Source organism: Nesoenas mayeri (genome assembly GCF_963082525.1).
Source record: "Nesoenas mayeri genome assembly, chromosome: 10".
Taxonomy (NCBI): domain Eukaryota; kingdom Metazoa; phylum Chordata; class Aves; order Columbiformes; family Columbidae; genus Nesoenas; species Nesoenas mayeri.
Genome location: NC_137560.1, coordinates 11,573,222 through 11,589,801, shown reverse-complemented (window position 1 = coordinate 11,589,801; position 16,580 = coordinate 11,573,222). Strand labels below are relative to the sequence as shown.

General features: G+C 41.6%; 1 protein-coding gene across 1 annotated transcript in view; it reads left to right on the top strand.

Annotated features, from left to right (window-relative positions):
* ITPR1 (inositol 1,4,5-trisphosphate receptor type 1) overlaps nt 1-16,580 on the top strand; it is a 158,633-nt gene that overhangs the window by 125,704 nt on the left and 16,349 nt on the right. The window contains exons 47-55 of the mRNA XM_080350532.1: nt 40-232; nt 3,727-3,849; nt 7,465-7,640; nt 8,939-9,103; nt 10,751-10,946; nt 12,280-12,381; nt 14,048-14,187; nt 15,294-15,459; nt 16,189-16,349. Coding sequence (XP_080206658.1) covers nt 40-232; nt 3,727-3,849; nt 7,465-7,640; nt 8,939-9,103; nt 10,751-10,946; nt 12,280-12,381; nt 14,048-14,187; nt 15,294-15,459; nt 16,189-16,349 — 1,422 coding nt within the window. The remainder of the gene's footprint in view (nt 1-39; nt 233-3,726; nt 3,850-7,464; nt 7,641-8,938; nt 9,104-10,750; nt 10,947-12,279; nt 12,382-14,047; nt 14,188-15,293; nt 15,460-16,188; nt 16,350-16,580) is intronic.

Here is a 16,580-nt window from a genome sequence, read left to right as displayed (position 1 = left end):
TTAGAAACTAGGAAGAATTCTAATAAGGCTGCTGTTCAGATTGTCAGGTCGGACCGTACCATGGAGCAAATAGTCTTCCCTGTGCCCAGTATCTGTGAATTCCTCACGAAGGAGTCCAAGCTGAGGATATATTATACCACGGAGAGGGACGAACAAGGCAGCAAGATCAATGACTTCTTCATGAAATCAGAAGACCTCTTTAATGAGATGAACTGGCAAAAGAAATTGCGAGGTAGGTTGCTGTTGCCAGGGCGGTTGTGTGGAACGTGACCAGCACAGCACCGAGGTCAAGTTTTCAGAGTTTGAAACATCGACTTGGTAGCAGATGGTTCCCCAGTGTGGCAGCAACCTTGATAATTGTTTGAAAGAGCCTGCTCCTCTGCACAATTGCAATATGCTGTAATGAAGTCAAGCTTAATGCAAGAGCAATATGGACCAACTGGAGGGGATCCAGGGGAAAGTGGTAAGAAGGGATCACAGGTCGTCTTTTTTAAGATCCAACAGGAAGGAACAAATTTGTGGAGGCTTAGCTTAAATGAGAAGGCATTTGGTGATAGCGAGAAATGGAGAGGACACAGCTGAAGAAAGCAGTGGTCTGTTCTCCTTCCCTGCACTGGGAACACAAAGCAGTTCCCTTGCATTGCGAGGGGGACTCAGGCTGGGTAATGCAGTACAGGCTTACGGCATCTTCAGCAATTGGAGGGATTTTACAGGTTAAACATGCATTTTCCAGTAGCAGTAAAAGTGGAATTTGTCCTTTCTTTGGGCAAAGAATAGGGGGGCAGACATATCAATTGAGTCCCTTCCAGCCCTGTGATGCTAAAATATCTGAAAATGAGCTTTTTTGAGCACTGCTTTTGCCTCAGGTTCCCACTGGGAGCTAAGAAAACCTAAAGTTATATTTTGTTCCATATAGTGCCACTACTTCCCCCAATAAACTTTCTAACTTATTTGCTTCAAGTTATTTAAAAAAAAAATAAAATTAAAAAAAAAAATCTTGTTTTGCTCAAAGAGAAAAAGTTGCACATGAGGCTCAGCTTCAGTGAGCAGTGATGAGTGGGGAGAATTTACCAACAATGACCCTCTAAAATGTGAGAGATAGAGAAGTTATTTCCTGCTCAAGTCAGCATCTGCCATCTGATACCACTGGTGGTGTTGCCTGTGCTTGAATCAGCTAAACTCCTGTTATTAGTGCAAGAGCACGGGCTGGTCCAGAACCACCTCGGCGAGCAAACGCGAGGGTGGGCTCGTGCCCTACAGCCGCCTGCGGTGCCCGGTGATCCTCACCAGTGCGGTTAGCAGAGGTTTTCCCCTGACAGAGACCTCGCTGGTATTCATTCAGCCTTGCATTTCATAGGAAAAGATTAGGTGAGGAGGGACCTCTTGACCTTCCTCATTGTGAAAATTCTTTGTTATACAATTATTTCCCTTGTCACAGCCTCTGGCGGTTGCATTTCACCCTTTCACTGTGCACCACCGCGAAGAGTGTGGACTCCTTCCAGTTTGTTTTTAGAATGTGTATGCACAGTTCACACTAGAGCTGATGATGTGTTGCACATTTGGTAACGGAAACTCAATATTTGCTTCTGATTGTTGGGATGTATGTGTAATATATGTAAATAGGTAGTTTAACAGAGAAAAGCAATTATAAGCATATTATTTAAAATTATCGAAGTCAGGTATAGATAAGACTGCCTGAAACATTTTTCGTGTGTATGAATACTAAATAGACTGGAGCTATTTCCACTTAACAATGGTTTAGTACTTATGACAGCATCAAAATACCCAGGGAGCTGCTTCCTAACCTGACTTCTAAGAGCTCTATGAGATATATGGGAGTATATGACATCCCAAATAAACAGACAACTTTGTCTTTGACAGCATCCATATATTCTATTAGATTTTGTTGTTTAAGTCTAGATTATTTAGTTACTTTTATTGTCTTTGAGGCTATCTCCAGGCAGGCTGTGAAGACATCCATAATTAACAATAGACCACAAATTGATCATGATCCACCTGCAGAAGTGGAGAATATTTATTTTTTCTTTAAGCAACCAGAATAACTTTTTCTGTTTCCTAATAATTCTGGTCTTGTTTGTCCTCTGGGTGTTATTCTTATGTTTATGGATTTGTTTCTCACGTTTTAAGTGCAGGTTTGTGTTTTCGAGACGTGATCTCTGTGCTGTGCTCATGTGATACCACTTAGAGATTATTCAGACCTGAGAAAGACTGTAAAAAAGCCTTTACAAAGGCCCGTGCAGCTCCCCCTTGAGCTCATGGTGCTGGCCCATCAGCTGAGCACTGTAAGGCTCCCCAAGTCTTAGTTAAGAATTCCAGTGAGCCCGCCGGAACCAGGAGAAGGGCTACACGGGGCTGGTAGTCTGTGCCCATCCCCAAAGGAAAGTTTGAAGTAAAACCTGGAACTTTATAATGACCCTTCGTATAACAGTTTCATACCAATGAATTCAACTTGTTTACAAATTCTTCCAGTTCAAATGAAATGGAGAACAGAAATAATTCAGAAAATCAATGCATAATATATTCAAAACGTTGCTACATTGCATTTAAATGAGGCCTACCATGTGCCTGGGTAATTAGGTGCAATGAAGCTTATATTCTTACAGTGACGGGGTACCTTTTTGTAGTCCTTTCCTTTGCATTCAGCTGTTCAATACATTTGCTTTTTATGTGCATTTCAACTCAGTATAATGAGCCATTGTATAATTCTTTTAACCCATTTTTTTGCTTAGGATGCTAGAAGAGAGGTGATTTGCTGAAGAGAGGTGGTGGATACTGTGAGGCTCAGAATTGCTGCATTCATTAAGTTACTCTTCTTTTCAGCCCCAGAGTTTGCATTTTCATCTTTTCCCTAAATTTCCCTGTGAGCTTCTTTGACATTGCTCTCTGATACATGTAAACGTTACCTCCTTCCAACGGGGAAAAACATTAGTTCTTTCTCTTCTTTGAGAGCATTATTAATAGATAATTTTTTTTGCCGCTCTGGATTTCAGCAGTGTATCCCATTTGCTATGCAGTAAGCCTGCAGGAGCTAAAATCAGGGGGATTTTGCCTTTATGCAGAGGGAATTACTGTAAGGCAGCTTCGTAGCTGTCCTTGTCATCTTCTGGTCCACGACCACTTCGGAAAATGAGTCTCTTTGCTTTCTGTGCCTCCTGATTCTAGCTGCAGAGATTATTAAAATTAGGAGTCCTTTTGAAAAATATGCGTATGTAATGTTGAGAATTTAAAATGTGCAGCAGTTTAACTGTACGCTCGGCTCTGTGCAGATGCGCCCGTGTCCTTTGCCCAGCGGGAAGGCCAGCCCAGCTTCACCTCGAGTTTTATTCTGGGACTATATTGGTCTGTTATCAGCTGGAAGTAAAGTTGTCTTATGGCTTTGGCAGCTGGTCCTAAACATTTTAGGTTTGTTGCTATCGCTGGCATTTCTGAACTTGTTCTCATGCTGCTGCTGTATCATGTTTGAAAATACTTTCCTTTTTAACATGAGTCCTTTGCCTTAAAGCACTATCTAGGAAACTGCAGGTACCCCAAAGATAGAGAGTAATCCAATAAACTTCAGAATAAGCCATGAACATTGCTGCTGTTGATGATGTGCTTTTGGGCAAACTGATGATAAACTTAGTTTTGGCAGACATAGTTTTTTTTATATAGATCTCTTATATTTTTTTTAATGCTCCACTAAAAAGAATTATTTCTCTTTTGCAGCTCAACCTTTCCTATACTGGTGTGCTCGCAACATGTCCTTCTGGAGCAGCATTTCCTTTAACCTGGCTGTCCTTATGAACCTGCTTGTGGCATTTTTCTATCCATTCAAAGGAATTCGAGGAGGTACCAATATTTAATATACAAAAACATGTGAACAAATGAAGTATAATGAGCCAAATTCAGTCCCCCACTTGCCTATGTATCCCTGTTTACTTCAGTGGGCAAAGTAGAACGGAAGTTGGCTTTTTTAATCCCCTTGATTTAAATTGTGCTGTTCTGGCTCACTTTTTTCTTGAGGCATCTTTAAGGAAAATGTAGAGCCAGGCTTTTTCCTAAGGGAAAAAATTATCAAAGTCTGACATCCACCGTTAATTACTTGACTGTTCTACTTTGTCTTAAAGTTCTGCTGTTAAGTATTGAACTAAAAATATGAGAAATGTTAATTTGTTGTTTTCCTTGAGCTTGCATTTTATTAAAGTCATTTTCTGTAAAACTTTGGTGGTTACACAGCACTTCAGGAGGCCTCTGCGTGTTGGAGCTGGGTGAGCGTGGTTATCAGGTGTATGGGGGTGAAGTGACCTACCCTCCTGCCGTTAGAAATCAATGGTGGATGCAGAAGAAGAACCCATGTCCCCTATGTCACTGTCTCTTCTGGGAGCCCCTTGCCCTGCGAGTGCTTGGAGCAGAGGTTGCCCTGGGGAGCGAGGAGAAGGAGGGTGCCCAATGTCCCTGGCTCGGGAGCATCCCACTGCTCCCAGGCTCCCTGCCGTCCCCAAGTAGCAGCTGGGCTGGCTCTCATTCCGAACCTAAAGTGTGGCTTAACATGCATGGTTCGTGTGGAATTGCACAATCTTGCTGTAATAGGTCTCATGGAAGTGGCTTTTGATCCAAACAGTGGGTTTGTGTGACAGCGATGGTTCTTTGAGCCAATTCAGTAACTAACTCCCAGTGAGCCCTGATGAGATTCAGCTGTGCTTCCTTAGATCCAGCCTCTCCCAAGAGACATACCCCAGGGCAGGTCCAGGGCTGGATTCAGGTCAGCAAGAATCTGCAAATCTGGTGAAATATTCTAGTGAATGCGTCTGTCGTGTTTATTGCTTGCAAAGCTGGTGTAGAGGCAATGCCTAGTTAGGAGCTTTTGCCAGGTCCCTGTCAACTGGAGTGAATAAGGACGCCAGCAGTAAAACGTCCTTCTGGAGAGGGTGACTCATGTTCATGCCTCTACTTCCCTTTCTATGAGATTCATAATGCAACAGGGCCAGTTAGATGCTTATCTTTTCCTGTTGAACTTCCCTCTGCATCTTTTTCACGTTCATCGCCAACTACAGAACCCAAAGACAACGTAGCTCAAAGACAGAAAAATAATCAGCTGAGCTCTGTGTGTGCAGCCTAAAAGCTGCTTCACCCTTTTTCGCCTCGCCAGTTAATTTAAGTGGAGGAGAGTTGTAGTTTTGTCCAAGTAGTGTTTGATAGCAGCTTACGGTAACATGGAGTGAAGGCAGTGGGCATGGGAAACTTGAATTTAGGGGTTCTGCATACTCATAAAGCCTGTGAGAAGGTATAGGGTATCTTAGACCAAAATCCAGTGTTCCTGAGAGGAGGAAGAGTGTAGTTACCTTCTACAACATCAGGCTGTGGTTTTGGCTGCTGGACCCCGGCATCGCACCCTGTCACACCAGACCACGGGGCTACCAGGTTCTGTTCTGGCCAGCAGTTGGTTGAAAGTTTTAACAAGCACAAAGAGCAACTGAATTTTCTGTCTCTAGTTTCTGATATCACAAGTTAAAATTTTAAAGTCTGTATTTATGGCTGCTAGGAAAGACAGTAATTAAACAGTTCATTGAGATTACAAGTTGCAAGGCTGGCAGGGGGGGAATCATTTTGCATTTTGAAGATGCACTACCCTGTGTATTTGAAATAATTTATCAGGTAACGTTTTGATAAAATCTCTTCCTCTATTAGTTACCATCAAAAATGTAAAATAAATTAATATATGTGTATTTTATACTTAGCTTTAAAAAAAAATATCTGACCGTTTGGGGGAAGTTGTCAGTGTCTTAAATTGCTCAGACATGGTGAACTGAGCAGCTGATGAGCATCTGACTGTAGCAGAAGCTATAAAACTTCTGACTTGAGGAAGAGAAACAGAACTGGATGCCTGGAATTCAATACTGAAACAGTGAGAATTCCAGGGGCAGGGAGGACTTCCTGCCAGGTCCTCCCGGTTCCAGCAGTGATGGAATGGACTCCATGTGTTTGCAGCAGGTGCTCTGATTCTGGTTTGGGTGTGGACAGCTGATGTCAAATGGCCGCTGGCTCGGTGAGCTCCATTTGCCAAGGGCAAAGACACTGCGACACTGCTCCCACTTTGCTCCCAGTCTTTCTCTGTCCCCAGGGATAAGCGTGTCCCCTGAGCCCTGCTCTTTCCTGCCAGTGCTCCCCGGCCCGGGTCATGATAGAGGGCTGTGTTGTATATTGAATCTCACGCTGCTGAGCAGCCTGTGCTGTCAGGCCTTTCCAAGGAGGGTGTTACAGGCAGCACTTGAGGGTTTCATTATCTCAAAGTATTTTTGCTGGGAACTGCTGGAACTTGAGAAAGCAAATATATTCACATGCAGTGGATGGTTCTGTAATAGCTGGGATGTTCAGGCATCTGTGCAGGTGCAGGCAGGATCCTTCGGGATCCCAAGCCATTCCTAAATGAGCTTCTGCACATTAGTTTCTCTCTGCCCTCCCTGTGCTGGTTATCGTTCCTGCTCAGATGACTCTTGTTTTGAGCTCTGCACCTCATGCTGTTTGACAGCTCCCGTAGTGGTGACAGCGTCACTCTGGGATCCCAAACCCACTTCAGACAGCAGAAACATCTGTTCAACTTTACACTTATTAAGTTTTAATTTCCATCTATCCTCTGCTGTCTTTATTAATCTACAGTGATTTGGAACAAAATTAAATGGCTGCTCATGATAGTCAGATGAGAGTAATATTTCCTAAGCTGCCTGAGTTTGGGCAGGGGAAGAAAAAAGCCCTCAGTGAATATCTTGCCAATAAGACACAACAGTCCCCTGAGTACACTCTTGCAGAAGGGCTGCAGAGTGCTATGAAATTCAGGGAGGTCTTGCCTTTTTGTCTGTTGAGGTACCTGTTGCTTGAAGAACAGGATTTTTTAATGTCAGTTTTAAGAAAAATGGTTTTTTTAGTTTGCATAAACCCAGGATCAATGGTATTTTCAGCTAAATATTTTTATGGCTCTTTCAGAGAAGTGTATTTTTAGCAACAGGGGCTGATGTTATGTAAGCAGACAGTCTCATGGGACAGTCTAAATAGAACCAGAAATAGCAAGAGATGACCAAAACTGGTACAAGGTTTTTGACAAAAAGCGTAATACAAGAATCTGCTGTGAATGTGGACCTGGAGGAGAACATTCTCGGTCTTTATCTACCCATTTCATCCATTAGCAAAAGCCTCTACTTTCTAGAATTCAAGGTGTTTAAGTAATGAACACAAAAATTAAGAATCCTATAGTACTGGCACTTATAATTTACCTAATGCTTTAGTAACAAGCTTGTAATTAAAATCTGCTGAAGGCACAGGACTCAGATGTTCCACTTACTGCTTTGGAATCAGCAGTGTCTGGACATGAGGCTTATTGATGTCCACCAAAGATAAAACAAAATGGCATTTATTTGGGTTTTGTTTGGTTATAGAAAATATTGAAATGGGTTTTGTTTCTCACCCTAGGTACACTGGAGCCCCACTGGTCGGGCTTGCTGTGGACAGCCATGCTGATATCTCTGGCCATCGTTATAGCTCTCCCTAAGCCCCACGGCATCCGAGCCTTAATCGCTTCTACAATATTACGACTAATATTTTCAGTTGGTTTACAACCTACTTTATTTCTTCTGGGTGCATTCAACGTAAGTGTTGAGTGGGCTTTTTTAAGTTTTCTTGTGCCTTATGTAAGAGTTTCTTACCTGCTCATGAAGATGTCAGGCAAAAATAGCCTGGGACATTGTGGGGGAACTGGTGGGAGGAGTATTTCCCGCTTTGGACTGTTTCTAGCAGAATTGCTTTGCTGCTGTTCATTTAATCCTGATTCCCCAGGCTGGAGACCTCTAAGGTTTCGCTGAGTTTTGCCACAGTCTAGAAGCAGCTCCCACCCCAGCCAGAAATGTAAAGAAGTCTCAGTGACCCTAAAGTACACGGTTATTCGCTCAAACCGGTCTCCGGTGACTAAGCTACAGTATTTTGGGGGTTGTGTAAGATTCACCCAACACTGCATTTCCCAACTGTCTGTCTGCAGTCCACCTGCCAGCCAAGAGCTGACACTAAGCAGTTTTGCTACAGTAATGTGTAGACTGAGCGTGTAAGCTGAGCCTCCAGAGAACTTCAACACTCAGACCTGGATACTTGTGGTCTCTTGTGGCAAGGAAGCCAAAAGTGTTTTTCTCTGACCGAGTCAGCAGGAGCTGTGCAAAGATGCATCTTCTCAAAGTCTTTGCCTTTATTACTAAGAGCTTTCAACTGCAATCATTTAATAGCACTCCTTGTCTTCAGAACACATCACTGAGTGCTGTGTACTGCAAAATCAGTTGTGTTGTGAGAGTGATGGTTGTTGTATTGGTAATTGTAGCATTTAGCAGGTTCCAGGTAAGTTGAAGGCAGCTTTCCTTTGGTGCTGATGTCTGGTGCTACGCAGGAGGATTACTGGGTGTGTGATCCGAGAGTGAATTGATGAAGGAATCTGGAGCGCTTGCGTATTAGCAAGGAATAGGGGACGTTTCAGAAATGGGAGGGTTGCTGTAGGCTAGGGAGTTATTTGACTGCAGTAAGTGCTGTGCATAGAACAGGCTTTTTTGTTGTTGATGTTTTGGGGTTTTTTTGTTTTGTTTTATTTTTTAGGAACACCTGGGAGTGTGTTTACTTTCTTCTTTAAATCTCAGTCTAGATGTCCTTCAACAACAAGGAGGAGACAGGAGTCAGTGCACACATTTATTAGAAGTGGAGATTTAATTTTGGCTCACTGTCTGAGTTGTGCAGAAATCACAACGGAAAGCAAGTTGTGAGTGGTGTGTAAAATGCTGTCATGTATCAGACAATTCAGCACAGTTGTTGATTTCATCGTGGAACTGACTTATCTCCAGCTTTGAAAAATTGTCTTTTTTTTTTTTCTGGAAGCCACGTTGTAACTAATTTATGGTTAATCTTTCCTTAGGTTTGTAATAAAATAATTTTTCTGATGAGTTTTGTGGGTAACTGTGGAACATTCACTAGAGGATACAAGGCGATGATCATGGACGTAGAGTTTCTTTATCACCTGCTGTACCTTCTAATTTGTGCTCTGGGGCTCTTCGTACATGAATTCTTTTATAGTTTGTTGGTAGGTATTCCCTTTGTCCTGAGAATGCTTTTCTGTCTCCATGTTTGCAAAGTCCCATTTCGGGTATATCTAGATTTGTCACACGCTACTTGCTTTCTATTTTGCTACTGGGAAGCTGTTGCACAGACACTCATTTGAGAGCTGCATGCTGGAGATTTGGCATGGGAGAAGTTGGGAGGGGAGGCTGCGGGACTCCTGCCACATCTCTTCTTCCTAATCTGTATGGACAAGAGGAGATTATTTTTTGTTCCTCTCAAGTATATTATACAAGACATATTTAAAGTTAAATTTAGTAAAAATTGCTCATTACAGTAAATGTGTATGCAGTTGCAATGAAGGTTTTGAGCATTTCTCTCTGCATTACTCCTCAGCTTCTAAGGTACAGCTTTTCTAGGTTAGATGTGTTGTTTGTGACCCTGCTCTGACTTCCAAGATAATAAAGCAATTTAAAATATCATCACTCCAAGTAATATCAATACCTAGTGAAGGTTTAAACCTTCTTAAGGTCATATAAGCTCTTACATGAGAAAAAAAAGAAAAAAATCATTGAAAAATCTAGCCGTAGAGATGATAGCTGAATTGTAGGTGCTTTTGGAGTTCCCATGCTGTAAGGAAGAGGCACACAGTCTTTAAGATGGTTTACTCTGGTATTGTCAAATAACCGTAACATAGCACCCATGCTTTTGGTGAACTCTAGAACTCCTTAGCTGCAGCGAGACTCCAGACCTCACACAACTGACACGGGCGCCTGGCATATGTGTTTTTTCTGTTTGGGGTTGAATTCATCTTGCACAGTACAATACTTCTAAGAATAAGCACTGGAGGAGTATACCTACTGTTGGTGGAGCAAATGTGTCACTTTTAAAGCAAACCTTAAATCCCATTCAGGACACACTATTTTTGTCCCGTTGTTTGATGCTTGCTACATCCTCTGCTAACTGAATTGGTTATTTTCTCTATTCAGGTAGATCCAGTTTATCAAATACCTGTTCTCTAATTGTCAACCAGCATAGCCAGCAACCTGCCAGGGCTATGGTGGTGAATTGTCACAGAGCCAGAGGAGTGAAAAATGAAGGAAACATTTGTAAAGAAATTGAAACAAATAATTTGGGCAAAAATATTGCTTATTTACTTGTACACTCACTAAACTAATACGTAAAGGAAATAGCTGGTTGCACTTGGAAACGAGCACTTTCAAGATTGTGATGGGGTAGATAATACTATAAAAAAGGTACAACAGTATGTTAGCAGCTTTATATTTAAAGCCCACACAGTATATCCAGCACTTAAACAACGTACCTGCCCTCACACCAGACAGGGGCTTCTTCCCAAGCTGCTGCTCAGGACTGGAGACCGTGAGGTGCAGATGAAGAGGTCCAGCCACCTCCATTCCTCATGTTCCCAAGTGCCTGGCACAAGACCGGTACCGTGGGGGTGAGGGACCCCACCTCCCTCACCTCCTACTAAATTTTTTTTTGCTTATATGTTAAATTTCAGCTAATGATAAAAAAGAAACAAAAATTGCTCTTTAAAAGATCAGATTGGAGTTGTTAACATGCCGCCAACATTGTTAACATTATGCCAACACGTAGTGGTATTGGTAGTGCACGTGAGAAACAGCCTTTGCTTTTCTTTGCTGTCCCCCAGCTCTTTGACCTGGTGTACCGAGAAGAGACCTTGCTGAACGTCATCAAGAGCGTCACTCGCAATGGGCGTTCCATCATCCTGACGGCTGTTCTCGCTCTCATCTTGGTCTACCTCTTCTCCATAGTGGGGTACCTCTTCTTCAAAGATGACTTCATTCTGGAAGTAGACAAGCTTCCTAATGAAACATTACTGCCAGGTTGGTACCGGCGGCTTTTTTTGATGGTTTGTGTTGAAGAAAGTAAAGGATTTGTGTTCTGTGGGGTGGGCTGAGTGTCATCCACCTTTTGCAAGACATACTGGCTACCTCACGAGGTTGATAGTTTCTTTCTTACGAAGGGCACTATATAAATAGAGAAAAAAAAAAATAAAACCAATCAAACTGATTGAGGCAAACAGACTCCCCAGTATTTTTAGAAAACGTTGCAATCTGCTGCAGCAGAAAGAGGGATGCAGAGGAGAAACCCCTGGAGATAGCGCTTAGGCTCTTCTGCACATGGCTGGTATTTCTCCTCTCACTGTTTGCTGGAACGCTGGAGATTATCTAATTCAGCTACACCTACTCCCGCAGTGTCATTACAAGCAGACTTTAGGTAGGCTGTTGTGGCCTGCGCTGGGAGGATTCACGTCTGCCTCAGTTCGCCAGATCTTGAATGCTTGTATTGGCTTTTAATGGTTGGGTTTAGTTTCAGTATAACAAATTTAATATTTTAGCTGAAATAACAGACTGAATATAAATGAAGAGCATCAAAACGATGCTCCTGTGAAGCAGAGGTTTATTTCTCTAGTTCTGGTTTGCTTGTAGTTTTTATAGACTGTGTTAGCTTCCCTCAGATACTTGGTACAGTTTAAATTCCATAGCAGGCTTCTCTCTGCTGACCTTAGGTTGCTTATTGTAAGTTAAAATTTGAGGGGTTTTTTGCCACCCTGCAGCATCAAGCAGCTAACTCAGTGGGTGGGAAGCACAAAAATTGAATTTGTTAGAGGAGACGTTTGGGTTTTGTCTTGGTTTTTCCCTCTGACACTTGAGATATTCAGACAAGTATTATTTGACATTCCCACTGTTTTTTTAATTTTACTGCCAACCCTGTGAGAGACCCAAACCTCACTGACCCTGTTATATTTCACGTTTCTGTGCAGCTGAAAGCCAGAGATGTATTACTGTGTGGCAGTAGGTTTGTTTTGATATTTGAAAGGCAAGTTTTCAAGGCACCTTGAAAATTCACTGAGCACTAGAACACAGTGTTTTTGGAGAAGTTTCAATTAGTCTCCCAACTTTGGAGCCAATATGAAATAGATGCACAACTTTGGTCTTCAATTCATTGAAATAAGATTCTTACATTTGTATTTAAAATCATTGACTATGTGAATCAAAGTACTGTGCTCTCCTGAACTCCAGGATAATATACTATTCTAAATCTGCTTAGTTGTTGCACACTGAATATGATGGGGTACCTTAATATCTGCAAAGTAATCTTGCAAAATGTACAAAACGTTAAACCGTCCATTTGATTCATCACCTTTGGTTTTAGATCGCACAGAACCAGGTGAAACCATGACCAGGGAGTTTCTCTATTCCGATGTATGCAAAGCAGGTAGCAGTGAAAACTGTTCTTCAGTCATTCCTTCAGACCGTAAGTATCTGCTCTTGAATTCAGAACTCACACCTTGAACTTCCACACTTTTTCTAGTTAGGCACCTTAAATTTTAAAAAAAGTAATAATTTTTCTTAAAGTACTGTGTAATAAATTTAGAAGCAAAGCTATCATGAGAAAGGATTACTTTAGGCCAACAGCATAAATGACATTTGTTACATGAGGTGATTAAGCTAGAGAAACTTAAAATTAAACCATACTTTGATAAAACAGTCGTATTCTTTAATTTTTTACCTTATCAATTTGAGAAGGAAGTGAGGCAGTTTACCTCTTTGCAAAGTTTATTATTTTAAAACATTAGGCTATTAAATGTGATCTCAAGGGTAATACACTGTGAAATATAGACCAGAACATCGTTTATTGTTGGCAATATTCTATCTAGCTAACTAAGGAAACTGTTTTTAATATCATGGCAGGAAGTACTCAATGGATTAAGTAGGCAGGGTAGTTTTGGGGGTTTTTGAGATCAAAGACGTGCGTGTGAGATATTACTTGTAGCATAATTGCCAGCCTCAGATTTGGTATTGAAATATTTCAATTTTATTTTCTAGAAAATATAATTTACTTCTCAGAGATTTATGATGCTACCTGTGAGAGCCAGAGAGAACATCACTGTTTCTCTTAGAAGTGGAGCTCTGACATGGTCAGATGTTTCAAAGGTCAATAATGGCCATGAGCCCATGCTGGCGAGAGGAGCTGGCTCTGTTTTGCTCAAGCGTCCTCTTTGATAAGCTCAGATTCAACATTGATACGAGAATAGCTGCTTTATTCAGCTCCAGGAGCAATGTGCTGCTTTGGCTTTAAACACTCAGGCTGTGGAAAGGAAAACACCAGAGATGTTTTTATATCACAAATGATCAACTTGATATCAGGGTCTTCTGTGGCCAGGGATATTAATGATGCCCAAATCTTCGGGTATTTCTCTGCCATCTTGGGTTTTGGATATTTCTGGCTTGTACAGGCATTTGGGCCTTTCTAAGGTTATCTGTGGGAAGGTGGGATCTGCTTATGAGCATTTTTATGATGAAATGGAAGTCATGAGACTTTTAATGGGTACGGGGAGAATATATGAGATTAGGTAATTAATTCTAGCAGTTCTGCAATTCAAACAGTGAAGTTGGAGGCTTCAGCCAAATGAAGAAAGGGTCAAAAAAAAGTGTATTACTTTTTTTAGTAAAATGCTGTTTCCATAAGCAGTGATATTTTAGCCATTTGAAAAATACAAGTTGAAATTGCCATTTTGAGTGCAGCCCAAAGGCTGTGCAATCTGTTAGGCACCAAGGGAGAGTGTCAGAGGCAACACTTTGTCCTCTGAGCTGTCAAAAAGCTATGATTCTGTATAAACAGGCAGCTGGTGATCTGAGCTGTGCATGCTAACAGAAATGGAAAGAGAGATTTAGTCTAAGACAGCAGTTCAGGCACAAAAGAAGACTCTGGTGGTGGGGAGAGGTGGGCAGGCTGGAGCCGCAGCACAGACCCGCTCCCAGCATCGTCTCTTTGCAAGAGCTGAGGAGGTTTGCAATGCTGGCTGGAAATCAGGCAGGTTTTGCAAAGGGGAGAGAGCATGACTAGCAGAGAATGGAGACAATTATTTAAAACTGCTCTTCTTGCCTTCTAAACGTGTCTTTGCTTGCTGTGTTAATAGAACTGATTGCTGAAGAAATGGAGGAAGAGAATAAAGAGCATACGTGCGAGACGTTACTGATGTGCATTGTTACTGTACTGAGTCATGGGCTCAGGAGTGGGGGTGGAGTAGGTGATGTGCTCAGGAAACCATCCAAAGAGGTAAATTATCACTGAATGGGGGCGGAAGAGTGATAACCATGTAGGGCTGGGGATCTAGTTCTGCTGGGGAAAATGTGTATGTACTCCCTTTAAACAGATGTAGAATACATCGCAACTGGAAGAGACCACACTTTGTCTCTGTGAAATATAGTTCAGTCTCTGTAGGACCAGATTAAACAGCAGCCAGGTCAAACAAGCTTTTACTCATCCTCTTGAGGGGCATTTTTAGCTCGAGGGCTGTCCAGAACAGGTTCAAAAAAACCCAGAAATGGTGTAGCCAACAGCTGAATTTGGGAGTTCAGGATCTGAAGAGGTAAGATAGGTACAAGCTAGTGAAAGAGGAATGTGAGGGAGCAGAATGAAGCAGCACTGGTAGCTGATACGGTGCTAGTGGCATGAGTTTCTGGAGAGAGCATCTCTAGCGAACGGCAAGATGTGGAAAACAGGGAGTGGATGAGAGGGCAGGGACCAAGATGGGTTGGAGCTGGGACTGTGGGAAGGAGAGATGTTGTTTGGAGCCAACATCAGAGAGCAAGGATCAGTCAAAGCAGCAGGAATCTTTCATAATACCCAAAGCCGCACGTGTAGCTGTTTGTGCCCATGAGAGTCTCAGGCTGTCCCCGCTCTGGTCATTCCCCAAAACCACTTGAGGGGCCAAAGGAGCAGTCTTGGTCAGAGCGAATACTTTTCCGTATTGTCTGCAATTTCAAAATGTTTTCTAATATTTAGCCTTATTTTCAACTTAGAGTGGTTTAAAAGTTACGTAATTCTTTAATAAAGGTTTGGCACTCAACTGGCAGAAAGATTCTTAAAATCGTGGTTAGGTTAGTGAAATGGGCACTAGTAAGTCCAACGTAGTGTCCTGTTTCATTTAAAAGAACATACATGGTTCTTACCATAAATGAAATGAATACTATTAAATTCCAGGAAAAGACTTTATAGTCAACACTGATGCTATATTGATATGTAAGCAGATTAATATGGAAATGGTGACTCTAAAAGGAGGGATTGTGGGGCAATGTACTCGTGCTGAACTGAGGAAGGCACAGTAAGGGTTAGATGTGCATGTATTTGTGCTGTTAATAATTAAAATATGTATCTTGCAGGAACCTCTCTTTGCTGCTAGAGTGATATATGATCTGTTATTCTTCTTCATGGTCATCATTATTGTCCTTAACCTGATTTTTGGTGTGATCATTGACACTTTTGCTGATTTAAGGAGTGAAAAACAGAAGAAAGAAGAAATTTTAAAAACTACTTGCTTTATTTGTGGTAAGTGTAGAAACACACTTAAGAATAAGGGGTTACTCTGTCAAAGTCAGAGGTAGCTGCAAACCAGCAGGAAACAGGAGTCTCGAGTTACTGGCTGTTCCTACCTTGCACTTCTCAGCTGGCTGATATTCTTGGGTACCACGTGCATGGGAGCTTGGCAGCAGGAAGAGATGGGGAATGTATGCTCATTATACTGTGTTTTCCTCAAATCCTTAGTTTGTTTCTCCTGTGCTTCAAAGAATAATTTCCTATTGGAATGAGGGAGATTTTTATAAACAGTTGTATTTTCCAGGGGTGCAGAGTGCTGAGTACTTTCTGTGTAAGTTTTTCCCATCAGTAGAGTGAGAATTAAGCTGCTGAGCCTTTGAGGCTGGTACAGTTAAATGAGATAGTCATGCAGAAGTAACCTTTGGAAGTTTGCTACATTTGGAATAATTTTGCCTAAAAATAGGAGATGAGGTTATGAAATCCAACAAACTGGTAGCATTTTTTTACCGAAAGTTTTCTGTTATGTATGATAAGTGTGAACAGTACTTGTTACGTCATCTTTCCTCTTCACAATACACAATGGCCATTTGTTGGAGAGTTTATCCCTGTTACTGTTCATTTAAGAATCACTGTGGCTCTTAAGAAGTGCAGCAGACTGTGGAAACAAGTTTTGTTCTTAGAGCTTGTTTTCGTAATACCAGTTCATGCATACTAAGGGTTATGTATGTGTCACTCTTGTAGGTTTGGAAAGAGATAAGTTCGATAACAAGACAGTCACATTTGAGGAGCACATTAAAGAAGAGCACAATATGTGGCATTATTTGTGCTTTATTGTATTGGTAAAAGTTAAAGATTCAACAGAATATACAGGACCAGAAAGTTACGTGGCAGAAATGATCAAGGTGAGTTGGTACTTTTGCTTTTTTCTAGATTAGACCAATCTACTGGCATATTTGGTAAACATAGTACTCTGTGTTTTATTTATTTTGTAAGCAAAAACTTAGAGTAAAGCTTTTTCTGCAATAATAGGCTTAATCCAATGCTTTTCCTTTTAGAAGCATCTTCTAAAGAGAGTATACTTAAGATGCACTTGGCAAGTTAAGTCGCTAAAAGATGTGGCCTCTGTGGCAGCA